The 17,357-nt window shown below is 40.8% G+C and overlaps 1 protein-coding gene across 1 annotated transcript in view; it reads left to right on the plus strand.

Moving 5' to 3' along the window:
* The first annotated feature begins 939 nt into the window (after positions 1–939).
* Positions 940–17,357, plus strand: part of Niban1 (niban apoptosis regulator 1) — a 140,565-nt gene continuing 124,147 nt past the window's right edge. The window contains exon 1 of the mRNA XM_027934880.2: positions 940–1,112. Within this exon, the coding sequence (XP_027790681.2) occupies positions 1,058–1,112 (55 nt within the window). The 5' untranslated portion in view covers positions 940–1,057. The remainder of the gene's footprint in view (positions 1,113–17,357) is intronic.

Raw genomic sequence — 17,357 nt, forward strand, 5'->3', positions numbered from 1 at the left:
GGTGACCCCTCTGCCCAGGCTGATCTTATTTGGGAGAGACTGCCAAGTCAAACAGCAGTTGTGGGAAAAGAACAAGGGTCCTTTCTAATGATCTACTTCCAGTTTGATAAGGAGAGGACCAACCTGAAGGTCTTCTCTCTAATCTTCCATAGAGTCTTAGGGCTGGGAGTATAAGACTCAGCCTTAGTTCTTCCTTAGGTTTTAACATTTTTCTCTCCTTTCCCCCCTTCATTTCTCACTCTCTCCTTGGCCCAACTTCTTGGCTGCAGGAAGAGATCCTCTACTGGTTCCCATATCTCAGTGTGCATGGGAATTCCCCGGAGGGCCTACACCACGGAGCTACACCCCCAGCCCCTTCTTTTATTTTGAGGCAGGGCCAACTATGTTATCCAAGTTGAACCTTAAATCTGCGGTTCTCCTGCCTCAGCCTCCAGAGTGCGTGGGATTTCAGGCGTGGACCACCGCACAGCATATGCTCCCTTGGAACAGATCCTGGAGTCCCACTTCCAGAGTTTTTATTAGACTGAAGTGTGTGCATGTGTTTAGGGGGCTGCAGAGGGAGGGTGCTGAGGATCTCAGGTGGGTCTTGAGAACCGGTGCTTCAACAAGAAGGGTGAAAGCAAGGGAATCTTGCCTCCACCTGGTTCCAGGTGAGTGGGGAAGGTTCCAGATCAGGGAGCACTACAGTCAACTGGGAAATGGTCCACTTCCTCCAAGACGACTCTGGGCTGCCCCCAAACTGGTGAAAACAAGCGAAAGTCGGCAATGAGTAGGAGCGGGCAGTCCTTCGGGGTTAGACAGCACCTGGGGGCTGGGAAGCGAGGCCAGGGCGGGTAGACAGGCCGAGGCCAGCCCACAGATCCTCAGAGGGCGCGGACCGGGAGGAGGCGCCCTAGAAGGCGACGCCTCTTGGAGGAAGTTTGCCCTTAATTACGGAGCCGGGTTCCCGGTCGCATCAACCTCCAGGAGCGAGCAGCGCGCGCAGTCCTGAGCGGCCAGTCCTGTCCGGGACTCGGGCTGGGAAGTTGCTGCGCTCTGCACGCCCGACACAGCCACCATGGGCGGCTCGGCCTCCAGCCAGCTGGACGAGGGCAAGTGCGCCTACATTAGAGGTACGACCGATCGCCGGGGTCCCGGGGCCAGGGTGGTGGCTGGGCATCCGCCCCAGGGTGCACGGGCAAGCCGGGGCCAGCGGGGTCCCGGGGGCCCACCTGCGCCACGCCAGGTTTCCTATTATAGGCAGGAGCGCAGCTTGCAGAGCGCACCCGCCGGGGTGGGGACCTGGATGGTCACCGTCTGGGAAGCACCTGCAGACGCTGGGGAGAGGGGCAGGTGCAGGATGCAAGGAGGGGATGACGACTCCTCCGCTCCTCCCGCCCGCCCGGGGGTCATTTCGGTCCCCTCCCGGAAACATCTGGCCTTCTGGTACCTGGAGCTGGATTTAGTTCTGAACTTGGCCGCAAAGAAAAGAGCGGGGATATCCCTGGCTGTTAGAGGTTTCCCTGGGGATTCCCGGCCTGTGAAGCAGAATTTCCCTCTGTGTGATGCTGGCTGGGTTTTGTAAAATGCAGCCTCGGCCACGGCTTCACTTGGACTTCATTGTCGCTTGCAGGATCATTTCATCAGAAGCAGAAAAGACCATGTCATTATGTTCCCAGGTTGCATGGTTCCCTTCCCTCCCCAGAGACGGGAGAAAGCAAATGAGGAACCCTGGCATGTTTTGTAAGAGTTGCTAAAGTTACAGATGGAGAGAAGCTCATTTGGGGAGATGGTCAGAGATAAAGCGACTCGGTAAAGTGAAAGAGGCAGAAGAAACCAAAAACCAAACTGAACTGAAATGGCAGGAAGTGATGAGCCTTTATCTCCTGATGTATTTGGCCTGGCCCCCGCCGCCCCCAGCCCACCCTTGCCCTCAACCATTACCTAGTTTCGTGATCTTGTAAATTTAGGAGTCTCTCTGTGTGTGGAGGGGGTGGTGGGAGAGGTGTATTTCCTGGCTTCAGAAATTCTTTTAATACCTAGGTATTAAACCCTTAAATTTTACCTTAATTCTTCCCAATACCTCTTTCTGGCCCTAGACACTTATTTGGTGGTTTTGTTTTGTTTTGGTATCAGGGATTGAACTCAGGGGCACTCCACCACTGAGCCACACCCCCAGCCCTATTTTGTATTTTATGTAGAGTCAGGGTCTCACTGAGTTGCTTAGTGCCTCGCTTTCTGCTGAGGCTGGCTTTGAACTTGCAATCCTCCTGTCTCTGCCTCCTGAGCTGCTGGGATTACAGGCCTGTGCCATCGCACCCGGTCTTTATTTGGTGTTCTTATTCCATATTTGTTTTCTGTGGCCACAACATTTAAAATCACTTTAAAAGGATATCAGATCAGGGCACTCGAAGAGCAGTGTACTGTAATTGATTTTCCAGATTCTTGCTCTGGTGCTTTTGAAGGTAGAAGATCATCAACAATCTGTACTGTCAGGCAAGAAAAGGTGATCACATATCCCTTTGCTGTTGTTTATTAAAAGGGGCAAAAGATGGATGTTTTGTTTAGTTAAACTAAGCCCGCCTGGAAAGTCTAGCAGTTTGCTTGTTTTCACCGGTGGGTGGGGCAGAAAGGTGCAGCAGAACAGTAAAGAAGGACTTGTATTTGGTTCTTAGCAACATTAAATTTATGGCCTTTGTAAGACTTTGTTTCACTGGAAAGTTTCAAAGCACCTGAAGTTGAAACAAAGCAATGATAGTAATCATCTGAAATTCAGCAATATGAAGATAAACTTGCTTGAAGACTTCAAGGTCATGAGAGCTATTGTGACTGATGCAGGTATTGCACTCATATAAGAAATATTTTCTTCTTTATTCTGAAATAAATTATTACACATACAAAAGTACAGGGTACATTTGAAGGACTTGTAATGGATGCATTTGGATGAGTAAAATTGTAGCAGATTCTGCGATAGCCTGGTTCAATTTTGTCTCTTCTTTCTCTTTTTGGGAGGGACTTTCAAGGTATGTGTCATAGAGGAGGGGAGAAAAGAGTTAAAGTTAGAATACCTCCAGATAAAATGAGACATGGCTTCATGTGAGAACACTAGTCTTGCCAAAAAAGAAAAGAACCTTGGAAAAATGCACTGTGTTGTGAATTGTTCTTGAGTGAGCAAATGCAGATCACGGGGCTGGGAGTTCTTGGTGGTTTTGAAGCCTCCAGTCCCTGAACAAAACCATGACCCTGTCTTTACCCTTCGCCCATCCCTTAGCCTATAAACATTCTCAAGCTTTGATTTAATTGTAGGCAAACAATGGTAGGTATGACTGCAAAGTTTAAATACAGTTTTATGAACTGTTTCTCATAAAGAAGCCACCAGTGAAATATGAATTTGAAAGCTCCTGTAGCCCAGACAATAAGTTTTTTTTTCAAGCCTGAAACATTTTGTTAATATGGGGAATGACTAGTCCATATATTTTTTTGAGTTTTGTTAACTTTATTTCGTATGTATTTTAAGCATCTGTACTTCCAGTATGCTAATGAGTCAATCCGTGTGTTTCCTCTCACACAAGTCCTTTAACAGCTGCAGTTTATTGTTTGCCTTAAAACTTTGTGTTCACTGTGTTCTGTGTCATGTGGCTGTTTTGAAAACACATCATTTATTTGGATTTAGTCAGTCTCTAGGTAAAGAGATATGAGATGCATTGAGAAGTTACTTCATTTGTGAAAGTGTCAGTTTTGAAGATGACAACACCTATGTTTCTTAATATGGACTAAATTTTAGTGTGGTTTCTAGAGGACTTTCAGTAATTTCCCATGATACAGTGTTTCTGTTAATAAATAATACCGAGACCAACTTGTCTTCAGTGTCATCATTTAGCCTTTAGTGATGCTTTTGGCACTAATCTACAAGGATTTTCCTTTTGTGAGGAACAAAACTCCAGGCATTAATGGTCAATTTAAGGTGTCTTTTTCTTTTTATGCCATATTTTTTTTCCTTTCAAAACTTTTGGGCTGGGGTTGTGGCTCAGTGGTAGAGCGCTCACCTAGCACGGGTGAGGCCCTGGGTTCGATCTCCAACTCCACATATAAAATAAATAAATAAATAAATAAATAAAGATAGATAGATAGATATTGTGTCCAACTACAACTGAAAAATAAATACTAAAAAAATTCTCTCTCTAAAAAAAAAAAAACCGAAAACTTTTGACATGGCTAATATTGAACTTTAGCTAAAAACAAAACAAAGCAAGCAAACAAACAGAAAACCAGGAACAAAACAAAACGAAAACACAAGTTCCCAAAGTACAATGTGTTTTCCTGTTTAAAGCAATGATTTTATTTCCTCTTAAAAGTCACTATTGAATTTTTAATGAATTAAAAAGAAAACAAACCTGAAACTCTCCCATGTAAGGAGTCCTGTAGAAGATCATGAAAGTAATGGAAAATCAGTGCTGTGGCTGAGAATGGGGACACACAGGTGCTGGGGGGAGTGCTGGTGGGGGGGCTTCTAGGCCTGCTGGCAGCCAATAGTTAGGAAAATCTTTTTGTTTTTTTCCCCCTCTTTAATTCACTACTCCACTGTCAGTGACAGTCTGTAAAGGGCCCCGGGGTTTATTTGGAAATGCTCATCAACCATCTGATGTTTATAAAGTCAGAATTGAGTTTCAGCTTAAGGCAGCACACGTTTCTCTCAGGGGAGTGCTCCCATATTGACACCCGTGTTGGTGGCTTTATGCTGATAAGTATCTGAGGTGGAGTCTCACTGGCAATGTACAGGACGGAGAGCCGTACCCATTTGCAGTCTACCCAATGCAAGTGCGTAGCTCTAGGTCACACTTTTACTACTTCTTCTGCATAATTTGCTGTTGGGAGATGGGTGTAAGAACTGGTCTGGTTTATCGAGCTAATCCTTTTGATGGTCACCGTGGAGTCCAAGTTACCTGGCTAGTAGCAATGGCAGTAGGCTGTGATGGAAACGTTAGGATATGGAGTATGGTAGTCCTTGTGGGATGCCAACCCAGCTTCCTTTCCCCATTCCTCTTCCTAACAGAGTCCCATTTGGCACTGTTTTGGAGAGCCTATCCTCATGTATGGCCCCGGTAGGGTGGTGCTGATTGGTTTGGATTTCATTGCACTTGAATGAGATGTATGAGTTGCTCTTTTTTCTTGAAGAAAAGAGGGAGCTAGCCTAAAGACAAAGGCATTACTGGACAAAGGTAATACTTGGAGCTCTGCAAAGTGGAGGGAGCTTCTCTTGCTTTTTTTTTTTTCATTATTGTTGTTAGCCAAAATATTATTTTTATTTATTTTTTATTTTTTTATTGGCACATTATAGTTTTACATAATGGTGGGATTCATTTTTCCATATTTGTACACGCACACAACATAACAATATAATTTGGTCAATATCATTCCCCAGTATTTCCATGTCCCTCCCCTCCTCCTGAGGGAGCTTCTCAAAGGGAAGCTATGACATGCTTTGCTCATCACCTGCTTTTCCTACCCTAGGTCTTTCCTGTATATGAAATGTCAAACTATGGAGTTGGGGAAGTAAAGATTGTTAGTTATCTTCCAGTATCATTCTCTCCTGCCATCTTCTATAATAGAATCTCCGCATTTTAGCTGACCGCATGAGCCCCCAGAATAAACTAGCTTCCTTTGTAACTGAGTTTTGGCTGGTGGATTATAAGCAAAAAGGTTGTATGCTATTTCCAAAAAGTTGACATTAAAAAGGAAGAGTGGGGTGTCCTTTGTCCTGTCCCCCCATACTGGCTGGATTGTGAACGTGGCTACATAGCCATCTTGGATCATGAAGCAACTTTTTAAGGAGTTTGTGCAGAGTGGAGTAACTGCACAAAAGGGGCCCAGGCTCCTGTGGCGTTCACACGGTAGAACCCCCATAATGAGTTCTGGAGTACCTACCCCTGGACCCTAATAAGAGAGAGAGAAGTCTCTATCTTATTTAAGCCAGTGTTATTTGTGTTATTACTCTTATCCACAGACAAACTTTATCTGTTCTTTGTGGTCAAAAGTATTGTAGCCAGTGTACTAAATACCATCCTATTTTCTCTTTTAAGAAAAATTAATCCAAAGAAAGTAGAAAGCAAATAATGATTCTACCATTAGTATTTGTCTTAGGTTCTAATTTATAGAAATGAGTGGACTCTTCTGAGAAGCAAGGAATTACAGCTCTTCTGGTGAGAGTTAGGGGGCTGGGTAGGGGAAAGAGGAGGGAGAGGGTCCAGTATATTACTTTATACTCTGATATGTGTGTGTGTGTGTGTGTGTGTGTGTGTGTGTGTGTGTAGTTCTGGGGATTGAACCCAGACCCTTGTGCATGTGAGTCAGGCACTCTCCAAACTGAGCTGTATCCCCATTTCAAAAACAGAATATATTCTGATTTTAAAAATGTCTTCAAGCATCCCAAACTACTGCTGAAACTACTAGGAGTTTTGAATCAGGAACACTGCTGCAGACTGGGAATTTCCAAGGTCAGCTATTACCTTCTACTTCCTTCAGTCTTCATGAATGGAAACCAAGATTTTGGGAAGGAATACTCTTTAGAAAGCACCAAATTGAATGTTGGAAAACCATAAAAGATTTTGTGAATGGAGAGGGTTTTTTTTGGATTGAATCAAAAAGGAAGTAAAGACGGCAGATTAAGACAAATGAACATTTTCTCCTGTCCTTGTGGAGGAAACAGTGACCTGGTCTCTGTGAATTCTAATACAGCCTTTGGTGAGCCCCATGGGGTCTGATGCTGAATCAAGACCTGTTCTTGATGGAGCACCTCATTCCACTGCAAACTGACTGCAAGGGACCACACCATGACGGGTGCTGTAGTAATCATAACTACTAAGGGGATAATAATAATTTATGTTACTTTATTTTTGCTGTGGACTCCTGAACTGACTGTAGTCTTACTGTAATCTTTGGGAAAGTCTGAACTGGATTCACAGGTAGAAAGTACAACAGCAGGGGTGCAATTTGTAATAATAGTTTCTAATTTAATTAAAATAAGTGTACTATGAAGTTTTATAAAATATGCTGTATAAATTACAATAATAGAATTCTGATCTTTTAATTGGAAATTTTAATTTTTTTTCTTAGTAAAGCTAGGTAACATCACTCTAAGGAGCAAAGTCCATATAACAATTTGCATCATGAAATGGGAAATGAAGATAAAGGATGATGGAAAGAATAAAAGCACACTCCATCTGCTACAGTAGTTTAAAGCACTTTCTTAAATTATAGGACACGAAGGCTGAAGTTCTAAGTTTCAAACTAAAATGCACTCACACAACCAAACAAAACCCCAAATGCAATGCAGATTTTTGTCCTTTGAAACTGGAAAATTCGTTTTAAAAAGAGACTAGCAAATTGTTGCCAGTAAGAAAATGCAAGCCAGCTTTTAAAAGTACCCCTTTTTTTGGTACTGTGTGTTTTTCTCACTTGGAGGAGAGAATAAAAGGTTCAGAGATATGAAAGCAATTTATTCAGTTTCACAAATTGCAAGGTCTAAGACCCAAAAAAGCTCATATTTCTATGCTTGATGTTGTATGGAATATGTCTATAGGATTAGAACAAATGAATGGTTTTTGCTAGGAGCCCAGAAGTGATTTTTTTTTTTAAGCCCATTCTGAAGGAATTTTGGAAGAAGAGTAAGTGTCTCTATGCCAAACCATGTGGATATTGTTTTTATTCCTTTTTAAAAAATATTCTTATTTTAAAATAAAGCATAGGATCAGAAAACCACACAAAAAAGATGCATAGCTTAGTGAATCATATAAGACAAATATCCATGCAGACATTACTCAGGTCAAGAGATAGAAAGACCCTCTACAACTGGGCATGGTGGTGCACGCCTGTAATCCCAGTGGCTCTGGAGGCTGAGGCAGGAGGATTGCGAGTTCAAAACCAGCCTCAGCAAAAGCGAGGTGCTCAGCAACTCAGTGAGACCCTGTCTCTAAATAAAACCCCAAATGGGGCTGGGAATGTGGCTCAGTGGTCAAGTGCCCCCGAGTTCAATCCCTGATACCACTCCCACTAAAAAAAAGAAGCCATTGCTGAAACCTCCATGTGTCCCATCCCAGTTCTCGTCCCCCTTGTCTCTCTAAAAATAGCCATTATTTGCCATAGTCTGCTGTGCAGCAGACTATTTTAAAGATACCGGCTCTAATAGCGTATTTATTTGTTCACAATTCTGCTGTCTGGACTAGGTCCAATTGTGTGGTTCTACTTCTTATTTTTGCTTGTGGTCCTTCCTGATTCAGTGGCAGATCATCTGGTGGCTGGACTTAGCTGGGAAGGCTTTCTTTCTGTACAGGTAGCCTTCCTACATGGTTGATCCAGTAGATTATCAGACTTTTAAAATAGTGGATCAGGGTTTGCAAGAACACCAAAGCTTCTGGAAGGTGCTAGGACTTCTTATGGCCTGGGTCTGTAGAGGTACGACATCACTCTGCCATCTTATGTTGGGTAATGCAAGTCTCAGAACCAGCCCAGATTCCAGAGGATGGAACTATACATAGGCAAGAGTACCAGGAGGAATGGCGATTTAGGGGCCACCCCAGTCACAGACCACTCATCCTAGATTTATGATAATGACTTTCTCAGATTTTCCTTATGGCTTTATCAAAACTCAACCATGCATTTCTAAAACTGTAGTCTTATGCTCTTAAAAAACATATCTTTCAAGTATCTCAATATATATATATTGTTGAAGGAGCTGGGCTGTTTGACATGTGGTTTTCCACAATGAAGAGTTTGCTCCTGGTGCAGTTCCACACATTTCTCCTGTATTTTCTACAAATAGAGAGATGGTGAGATTTGATCCTCAACCTTTTTTTTTTTTTATCAAGACTACAGGTGTTGCTGTTCTTCATTTGATGACACATAATATACAGTTGCCCTCCCATTTAAATTTTTTTTTTTTAGTTGTAGATGGACACATATACATTTATTTTATTTATTTGTTTTTATGTGGTGCTGAGGATCGAACCCAGTGCCTCACTTGTGCTAGGCAAGTGCTGAACCATGGAGCCAGAGCCCCAGCCCCAGCCAGTTGTCTCTCCTTTTGATGTTAGCAGCTATGGATGCTCATTGCCAGGACTCATTAATTCACTGAGGAATAAAAAATAATTTTTTTTGATACTAGGGATTGAACCCGGGGTCACTCAAACACTGAGCCACATCCCCAGCCCTTTTTTATGTATTTTATTTTTGAGACAGAGCCTTGCTAAGTTGCTTAGGGCCTTGCCAAGTTGCTGAGGCTGGCTTTGAATTTGTGATCCTCCTGCCTCAGCCTCCTGAGCTATTGGGATTATAGGCGCGTGTCACCACACCCAGTCCTGGCCCTTTGTTCATGTTTTAGTTTAAGATGAGATCTTGCTAAATCCTTAGGACCTCGATAAATTGCTAAGGTTGGTCTTGAACTTGCTATCCTCTGTCTCAATCTCCCAGGTCGTTGGGATTTTAGGCGTACACCACCATACCTGGCTCCAAAAATGATCCAATCTTTAAGTCTCTCTGTAAAAGAAAGAAAGGAAAAAAATCTTTGCCAGATGCCTCGCTAGCAGACTTCCCTGACATCCCACTGATCAGAATTAAGCACAAATGTCTTCCTAAGCCATTGCTGGCAAGAGTATGGAATTATCATGATTTGTTAGACCAATCAAAATTTGCCCCTCAAATGAGACGGGGAGCCACTTTCCTGAAGCACATGGCTATGGATCATGGACACCTGAACAAAATCAGGTTCAGTTATAAGAAGCATGAATGGCTCCAGGGTAGGTAAGCAACATTACAAATTTTGATAAATGTCACAGGGGGAATAAAAAAGGGAATTAAAATAGAAAACTGTTGGTAGAGTAGAAAGATGAGATACATGTGAGAGTGTTCAGGAGGATCATAAGTTGCTCTCTCTGTGAAGAACAAAGGGAAGGACGTGGTTTCTGACGAGTAAATGTTAGTTTAATGAATGAATGAAAGGAGAAAAAGATTTAAAATCTACAATGGATTTCTTACACAATAAAAAAACTGTTGAGTTGTAAAACAGGTTCAGGATGTGATGATATGATATGAAAGAGCTCTTGCAAATTAAAAATCTGATGCTCAGAAATTTAAAAATCCACTTGGTACTTTACAAAATAAAGTTGAAAAACATTTCAGAAAATATATAGAAAATAGAAAAAAGATAGAAAATGGCCAGGTATGGTAGCGCATGCTTGTTATTCTAGTGACGCTGGAGGCTGAGGCAGGAGCAATGCAAGCTTGGGGCCAGTCTGAACAAATTAGTGAGACCCTGTCTTAAAAATTAGAAATAAAAAAGGGATAAGGATATAGCTTGGTGGTAGAGTTTCCCTGGGTTCCCTCTCTAGTAGCAAAGAAAGAAAAAAAGAAAGAAAGAAAGAAAGAAGAGGAAAAATAGAAAAGGCAATATTTAAAAAGAAAATCCAAGAGTCAATCCAAAAATTTTAATGTCTGACTAAAGAATAAAGATAAGGAAGAAAATTATGAAAGAAATAATATAAGAGCATGTTCTGGAACAAAGATCATGTGTCTTTGGGTTTATAGGGACAAATAATTCTTGGAACTCAGAGTTGGGAATAGTTCATGCTTCCATCATCCAAAATAGAAAGACATTGGGCAGAGTCTTCAGTAGTGAGCAGAAATTAACCCTAGACTACAAGGCTGCTCTGGACCTGCTCTAATAAAAAATTAAAAGAAAACCACAAAAGAACCAAACCAATCCCAAATAACTTTATTGAAAGAGTAAACAAAGCCCAAATTTTTATAGGAATACAACAAAATGAATTTCCAACAATGTAAAATGGACAATGTCCAGCATCTAATTGAAAATGACTATGCAAGTGAAAAATACAGGAAAATAGCTATAACTACAAGAAAAAATAAACACACCAATAGAACGGAGTTAGGAATTACAGGCATGATAAATTTAGCAGACAAGGATGATAAGGCAGTAATTACAAATATATTCCATCTGTTAAAGTACAGAAGAGAAATGAAAGATAGAAGAATACTTTTTTTTAAAATTAATACCAATACTAATACTAGTCTTAAAGAAGAACATCACAACTTCTGTGTTTCATAGCTGGTTGGGACATCTGGAGAGAGGATAGCTGTGCTGACCTGTTACTAGTGTTCTTTTCTGTTTTTAATTTTGTCTTTGTAGTTGTAGATGGACAGCATGTCTTTATTTTGTTTATTTTTATGTGATGCTAAGGATTGAACCCAGCACCTCACACACAGCTAGGCAAGTGCTCTGCCACTGAGCTACGGCCCCAGCCACTGCCAATGTTCTTAGTAGGTCTAGGAGAGGAGCAGGGTAGCCTGCAGAGAACTCTGTGTAAGAGGTGCTGGTGAGGCACTAGGGCTGGTCTAGGACCAGCACAGATGAGCAGGGACAATTCAAAGATGAAGGGAAATTATGGATGTTCTTTTTAAAAAGGAAATTGTTAATAGTGGTCATGTCCCCTTAACTATGGGGCTCACAGAGACAAGTACCAATTTCTATGATTAGCCCAAAAGAATTCAGAGGTTTTCCAAATTTGGACTGCATGTGTTTGCTTAAGGAATTATTTCCTACGTAAGTCATGCTGCATGTGTTAGATAGATATGTCTGAATAATTGCCCAAGCAATGCAGACACAGGCTTAGAGTTAGAATAAGGATAAATTTTATTAGCAACATGGCATATGTGTAATATCTGAGTATAAATATTTAAAATGGTTATGCTGGAGGGAATTAAATGAATAACAATAATTGAAATGCACTGTTTAAACTTAAAGTAAATAAGAATTTTAGAGTATGACTAAGACCGGTGCAAATCAACTGAGATGTCAGTTCTTAATTACAAATAACTCCTGTTCTGAGGAATGATAACAACAATAGTAAAAGCTAACATTTATTGAATGCCTACCACGTGCCTGGAAAGTAAATGTCTTAGAGAAAGGGAACAGGATAATTCCGCAAATTCTAAGTCTTTCTTCTAGAAATTGCCCATTCACACGGCTTTTTTCTTTAATGGAAAACAGTATCAACTTGATCAGATTTAGGCAGTGTCTTAGCTCTTTTCAGCCCTTCAAGTGAGCCAGACCTGTTATTTGTCCCTTGGTATAAGATGAAACATTTATTAAAACTTTGATTTCATGTTTTGATCCTAAATGATCTGGATTTGTGTGTGTGTGTGTGTGTGTGGTGCTGGGGACTGAAGTGCATGCAAGGACAATTGGTACTTCTCTCTGTAGGCCCCATAGTTAAGGGGACATGACCAATATTAACAATTTCCTTTTTAAAAGAATATCCATAATTTCCCTTCATTTCTGAATTGCCCCTGCTCATCTGCGCTGGTCCCAGACCAGCCCTGGTGCCTCACCAGCTCCCCCTACACAGAGTTCTCTGCAGGCTACTCTGCTCCTCTCCTAGACCTACTAAGAACATTGGCAGTAGTTGGGGTCGTAGCTCAATGGCATTAAAATTCATCTAAACATATTATGAAATTTTCAAATGATGCAAGCAGTATTGCAGGTCATTTTAACTTTAAATAAAATGATGCTGCTAGGTAACTTTTCCATTACAAAGGGAAAATTTATATTTGGGAAGCAAGGTACAGAAGTCTAATTATTGGAGCTTTCAAATTTGAAGAACAGGCATGACAATCTCCTGAGGCCTTGCTGAATCTGAAATTGGATTCTCCATAGATATTGTATCTGTGGGCAGGCTACCTTCAGTTTCTTATATGTAAAACAGGGGCTGTAGCAATGCTCAGGGAGATAAATGGAGCTGAGAAATGAATGAGATAACATAATAAATGTAATGCGATTCCCAGATTTCCCAGTTCTACTATTATGCTAATCAATTTGTTTTACGATCAGTAATGGCATCAGCCTTTGCAGAGTAAATAATTGGCTTTCACATACTGCCAAATAATACCTATCTTACACATTTGTTCTGTAGACTAATTAATGTTTGAGTGTTTAAACACAATGCCACTACAGAAGCAATGGCATTATAATGTGTTGGGACACTCTAGTATTGTAATTAGTACTAATTAGATTCTTTTCAACAGCTTGTTGAATTTCCAAATTACTGCATGTAAGGTATTCTGCTTTATTTACTCATTATGAAAGTGTCAGTCACGATGGTTTAAATGGAAACCTTTAAGTAACTATTCTCAAGGTTCAAAACCATCCCCTCCCCTAAAGCCAAGAAAAGGCAATAGGAAGACACCTTCCAAGGAATTGTCATGGGGTACAGCCATCCAAGGAGTAGGCCAGGGTCCCTCTTACACTGGCAGGCAAGAGCTTGCCCTGGACATTCTTTCCTATTGCAGAGTTCACTGATATCACATTAGTGGTTGGAGCCAGCCATTACACGAGTCCTTTCATTTATTTATTTTTTTGAGACCCCATTTACCAGCACATGACATCCAGTACCCTTCTCTTCACTGTGTGGAGTCTGCTTGCAGTGGTCCAAAGCTAGATTTCAGCTGTACAGTGTTTACAATGGGCAAAGAGCTGAAATAATCATCCCTCACATCTCAGTGATCCGGTTTGACTTGTGGGGCTTAGGAATCAGAGTGGGGTCACAGGGATCCAGACACTTTTTACCTAGGACATTCACTGTGCCATGGACCCTTTGATATTCTAGTGAAACCTATGAACCCTTTCTTAGAATAACATTTTAAAATGAAGTTAAAAGCAAAACCAAAAACAACCACAGGATTAAAGAAGTAGTATTACTAAATTAACAAAACATGTTTAAAAGTCGCTGCCATAGTAAGATATATGCTTCTTTAGGAATGCACTCAATGGCAAGGTCTTGCAGTGGATTTAATAACTACTGTTACTTTTAAGAAGTGCTGTTCTAAGATCTGTGGCAAATGAAATGTACTATGAAAACATTCCTGAGCCTGGTGGCAAGGTCACAGTACAGCTAAGTTCTGTGGTTTGTTGCCTGTATTCATAATTGAAGGAAATGCTGAATTGAAGTTGGAGGTTAATAAAAATAAAGGTGGTATTTTCCTCATTCAACTCTAAACCCCTGAATTTGGTCCACAGAGCCATCATAAATCCCCGTTTAAGAACCCCTGACCTACCCTGACCTAGGGACTCTCTTACTCAGGGCCACAAAGACCTGATGGAGAATTGTGCATAAACACAGGTAAGGGAAGAAGAGTGGAGGAATTTGTGGGTAGATTTGGTAGACCAGGCCTCAAGGTGGCATGAACCATTTCTATCTAACCTTCCCATTTCAATATGCCAGCCTCCTTTTGTAACTTTCCACAAGTAATTCTTATATATATAAAAAAAAGGTCCTACTCTTTTTCTCTGTCGGTTACCTCTTATATCACCCTGAACATGTTAAACTTAACCTTTTGATGAATGGTTTTTCTGCTTCAAGTGGATTCTCACTTTGAAGGCAGACTATCCATCTTTTTTATCTTTAAGTAGGAAAAGTTGAAGCCCTCTAAATCAACACCGTCCAGTAGCCATCAGATGCCAGCGACTTAAACACTTGAAATGTGGAATTCCAAATTTATGATGTAAGTTTGAAGATTGAGTGCAAAGAGTATATCAATCTTGAAGATGCAAATTCAAGCTATACCAATTTTGAAGATTTAGTACAAAGCAAATAAGGCAAACTAGTTCATTAATATTACTTAATAGCAATTATATATTGAAGTAGATTGGGACTAATGGATTGAATACAATATGTTAACATGAATGCGGTCAGTTAAAAATTTTCACATAGCTACTAGGAAACTTTTTTTTAATATTTATTTTTTAGTTGCAGTTGGACACAATATCTTTATTTATTTATTTTTATGTGGTGTTGGGGATTGAAGCCAGAGCCTCGCCTATGCTAGGCGAGCACTCTACCGCTAAAGCCACAACCCCTGCCCCAGGAAACTTAAAGTTACATTTAAGGCTCACATCTATGGCTCGCATGGTACTTCTTTTACATTGCTGTTCTTAGATAAAGACTCATAGAAGATTCACAGTGCTGCAACCCTTTTATTGTACTCGGAGAGGCTGAATAAGCTGCCCTCCCCTGCTTAGCGAGTAATGGCAGATACACTCCTGGTACACTCATAGTCCGTGATGTCTAATCAAACCAGACCAAAAATTTCTAAGTTTTGAATTTCTAGTCTAACCCTGAACATATTCAATAATTCAGCCATAAGCAAAAACCCTGAAAATGTGTGTGTGTGTGTGTGTAAGCTTACACACACACACACACACACACACACACCCTTATCTGTTCTGGATTTGGTCTTATGGGGATGGAAACATGGGGAACTCATATTTAACATGACTACCCCCTTCCTCACAGCCAGATGGTGGTAGAGTGGAAAGCATTTAAAATAAACCAAGGATAGGCTTTAATTTCTTTTGCCCTCCCCCACACTTTTTAAAAATAATAAAGAGGATATCTGTAATCTTTACTGACCTTTTTGTTTCAGAATATTCCTTCCCATGGGGTTTCCCCCCCTCCAACTCAGTCTCCATCTGTAACTTACCAATTTCTTTTTTTTTTTTTGTAGTTGTAGATGGACAGAAAGCCTTTATTTTACTTATTTATTTTTTTAGGTGGTGCCAAGGATCAAACCCAGTGCCTCACACATGCCAGACAAGCACTCTGCCACTGAGCTACGGCCCCAGCCGAACTTACCAATTTCTGTAGGATCACATTTGAGACTGTTATGGTTTAGCTATGGAGGGCCCCCAAAAGTTCATTTGTGAGACAATGCAAAAAAGTTTAGAGATGAAATGATTGGGTTACGAGTCCCTGAACCTAATCAGTGTGCAATAATCCACTTGAATGGATTAACAGTAGGCAGGTGGGGTGTGGCTGGAGGAGGCAGGCCACTGGGGGATGTCTTTGGGGTTTATATTTTGTTCCTGGTGAGCAGAGTTTTCTCTCTGCTTCCGGTGGCCATGCTCTGAGCTGCTTTTTCTGCTGTGCCCTTCTGCCATGATGCTCTACCTCACCTTGAGCCCAGAGGAACTGAGCTGGCTGTCTACGGACTAAGACCTCTGAAACCCTGAGCCAAAATAAACTTTCCCTTCTTGATTGTTCTTGTCAGGTCTTTTAGTCACTGATGAAAAAGCTGACTCAAACAGGGCCATTGTGTAGTTAGGAGATATTTAAGATAAAGGCCTAGATAATAAGGCCCTTATTTTAATATATTGCCAATACAACATTCCCTCCCACCCCCTTAGAAATTTTAAATAATGTTAGTGCTCTTTAAATTGTATATTTTGCTGTTGTAATTGAAATCATAGTTACATTACTTCACATTCTTTGCAAAAGATATGACACCTAGACTCAACAGTTGTCCCTCTTTTTTTTTTTTTTTTTTTCATTTTCAGTGGTCGGTAGAATTTTAAGTTCTAAAATGAGCTCTCGGAGTGCCTTCTGACCCATGATAATTTCAGTGACTCACTGACATGTTTCATGTTTCTGCATTTTCTGTCTTTAATAAATTGTTATTTGGCACTTTCACAAGAAACTCTTCAGACCTACCTTAACTAACTACTTGGCTAATTTCAGATCATCACAACCACTGACATCAATGGATGTCCAAGAGAGGGAACACAAATCCTTCCTATCTCCATATGGGTTTTGTAAAATTATATACCTTGAAATGTGTTGACAAGCCAAACTCAGCATTTCTCCAGGGATATTTTTAAATTTTTGCATTGTTAATTAAGAGAAGAAATAGATACATGTGACATATTTTGCAAATAATTGTGAGCTTTGCTAAGATATGTAATAAAAACTTTCAAAATATTATTTACAATATGTATCTCCTCATTTTCAGAAAACTGGATAAAATAAAATGAGCTTACAGAGCAGCAGAATTCTTCTATAATGTTAACCACGTAGTTTTCTTAATTTACAGTGCCTTGACTCATGGGCAGATACTTGTGTTTAATCACTGACCCCCACTAGCTGTGCGGCCTTTGGCAAGGTATCTGCCCACCTCTAACCTTGGTTCCTTACATTGCAAAATGGGAAAAGATTGTTATTTTTAAGATTGTTGTGAAGATTCATGACACCAATTCTTGTAAAGTACTCTTCAAACCTACCAGGGACAGGGACTCTCAACAACAGGTAGCTTTTTCTTTCTTCCTTTCTTCTTCTTCTTCTTCTTCTTCTTCTTTTTTTTTTTTTTTGGCAATACCATGGTTGAACCCAGGGGCTTGTGCAAACCAGGCAAATGCTTTATCACTGAGCCACACCCCAAGCCAAGTTGCAGCCTTTAGTTTATTCCTTAAAATCTAAACTTCACGGAACCCATCTATTTCTCACAGTAAAGTGTTCATGGCCACTTTCATTATAGTCGCC

The sequence above is a fragment of the Marmota flaviventris genome, chromosome 12 (genome assembly GCF_047511675.1).
Source record: "Marmota flaviventris isolate mMarFla1 chromosome 12, mMarFla1.hap1, whole genome shotgun sequence".
Lineage (NCBI taxonomy): Eukaryota > Metazoa > Chordata > Mammalia > Rodentia > Sciuridae > Marmota > Marmota flaviventris.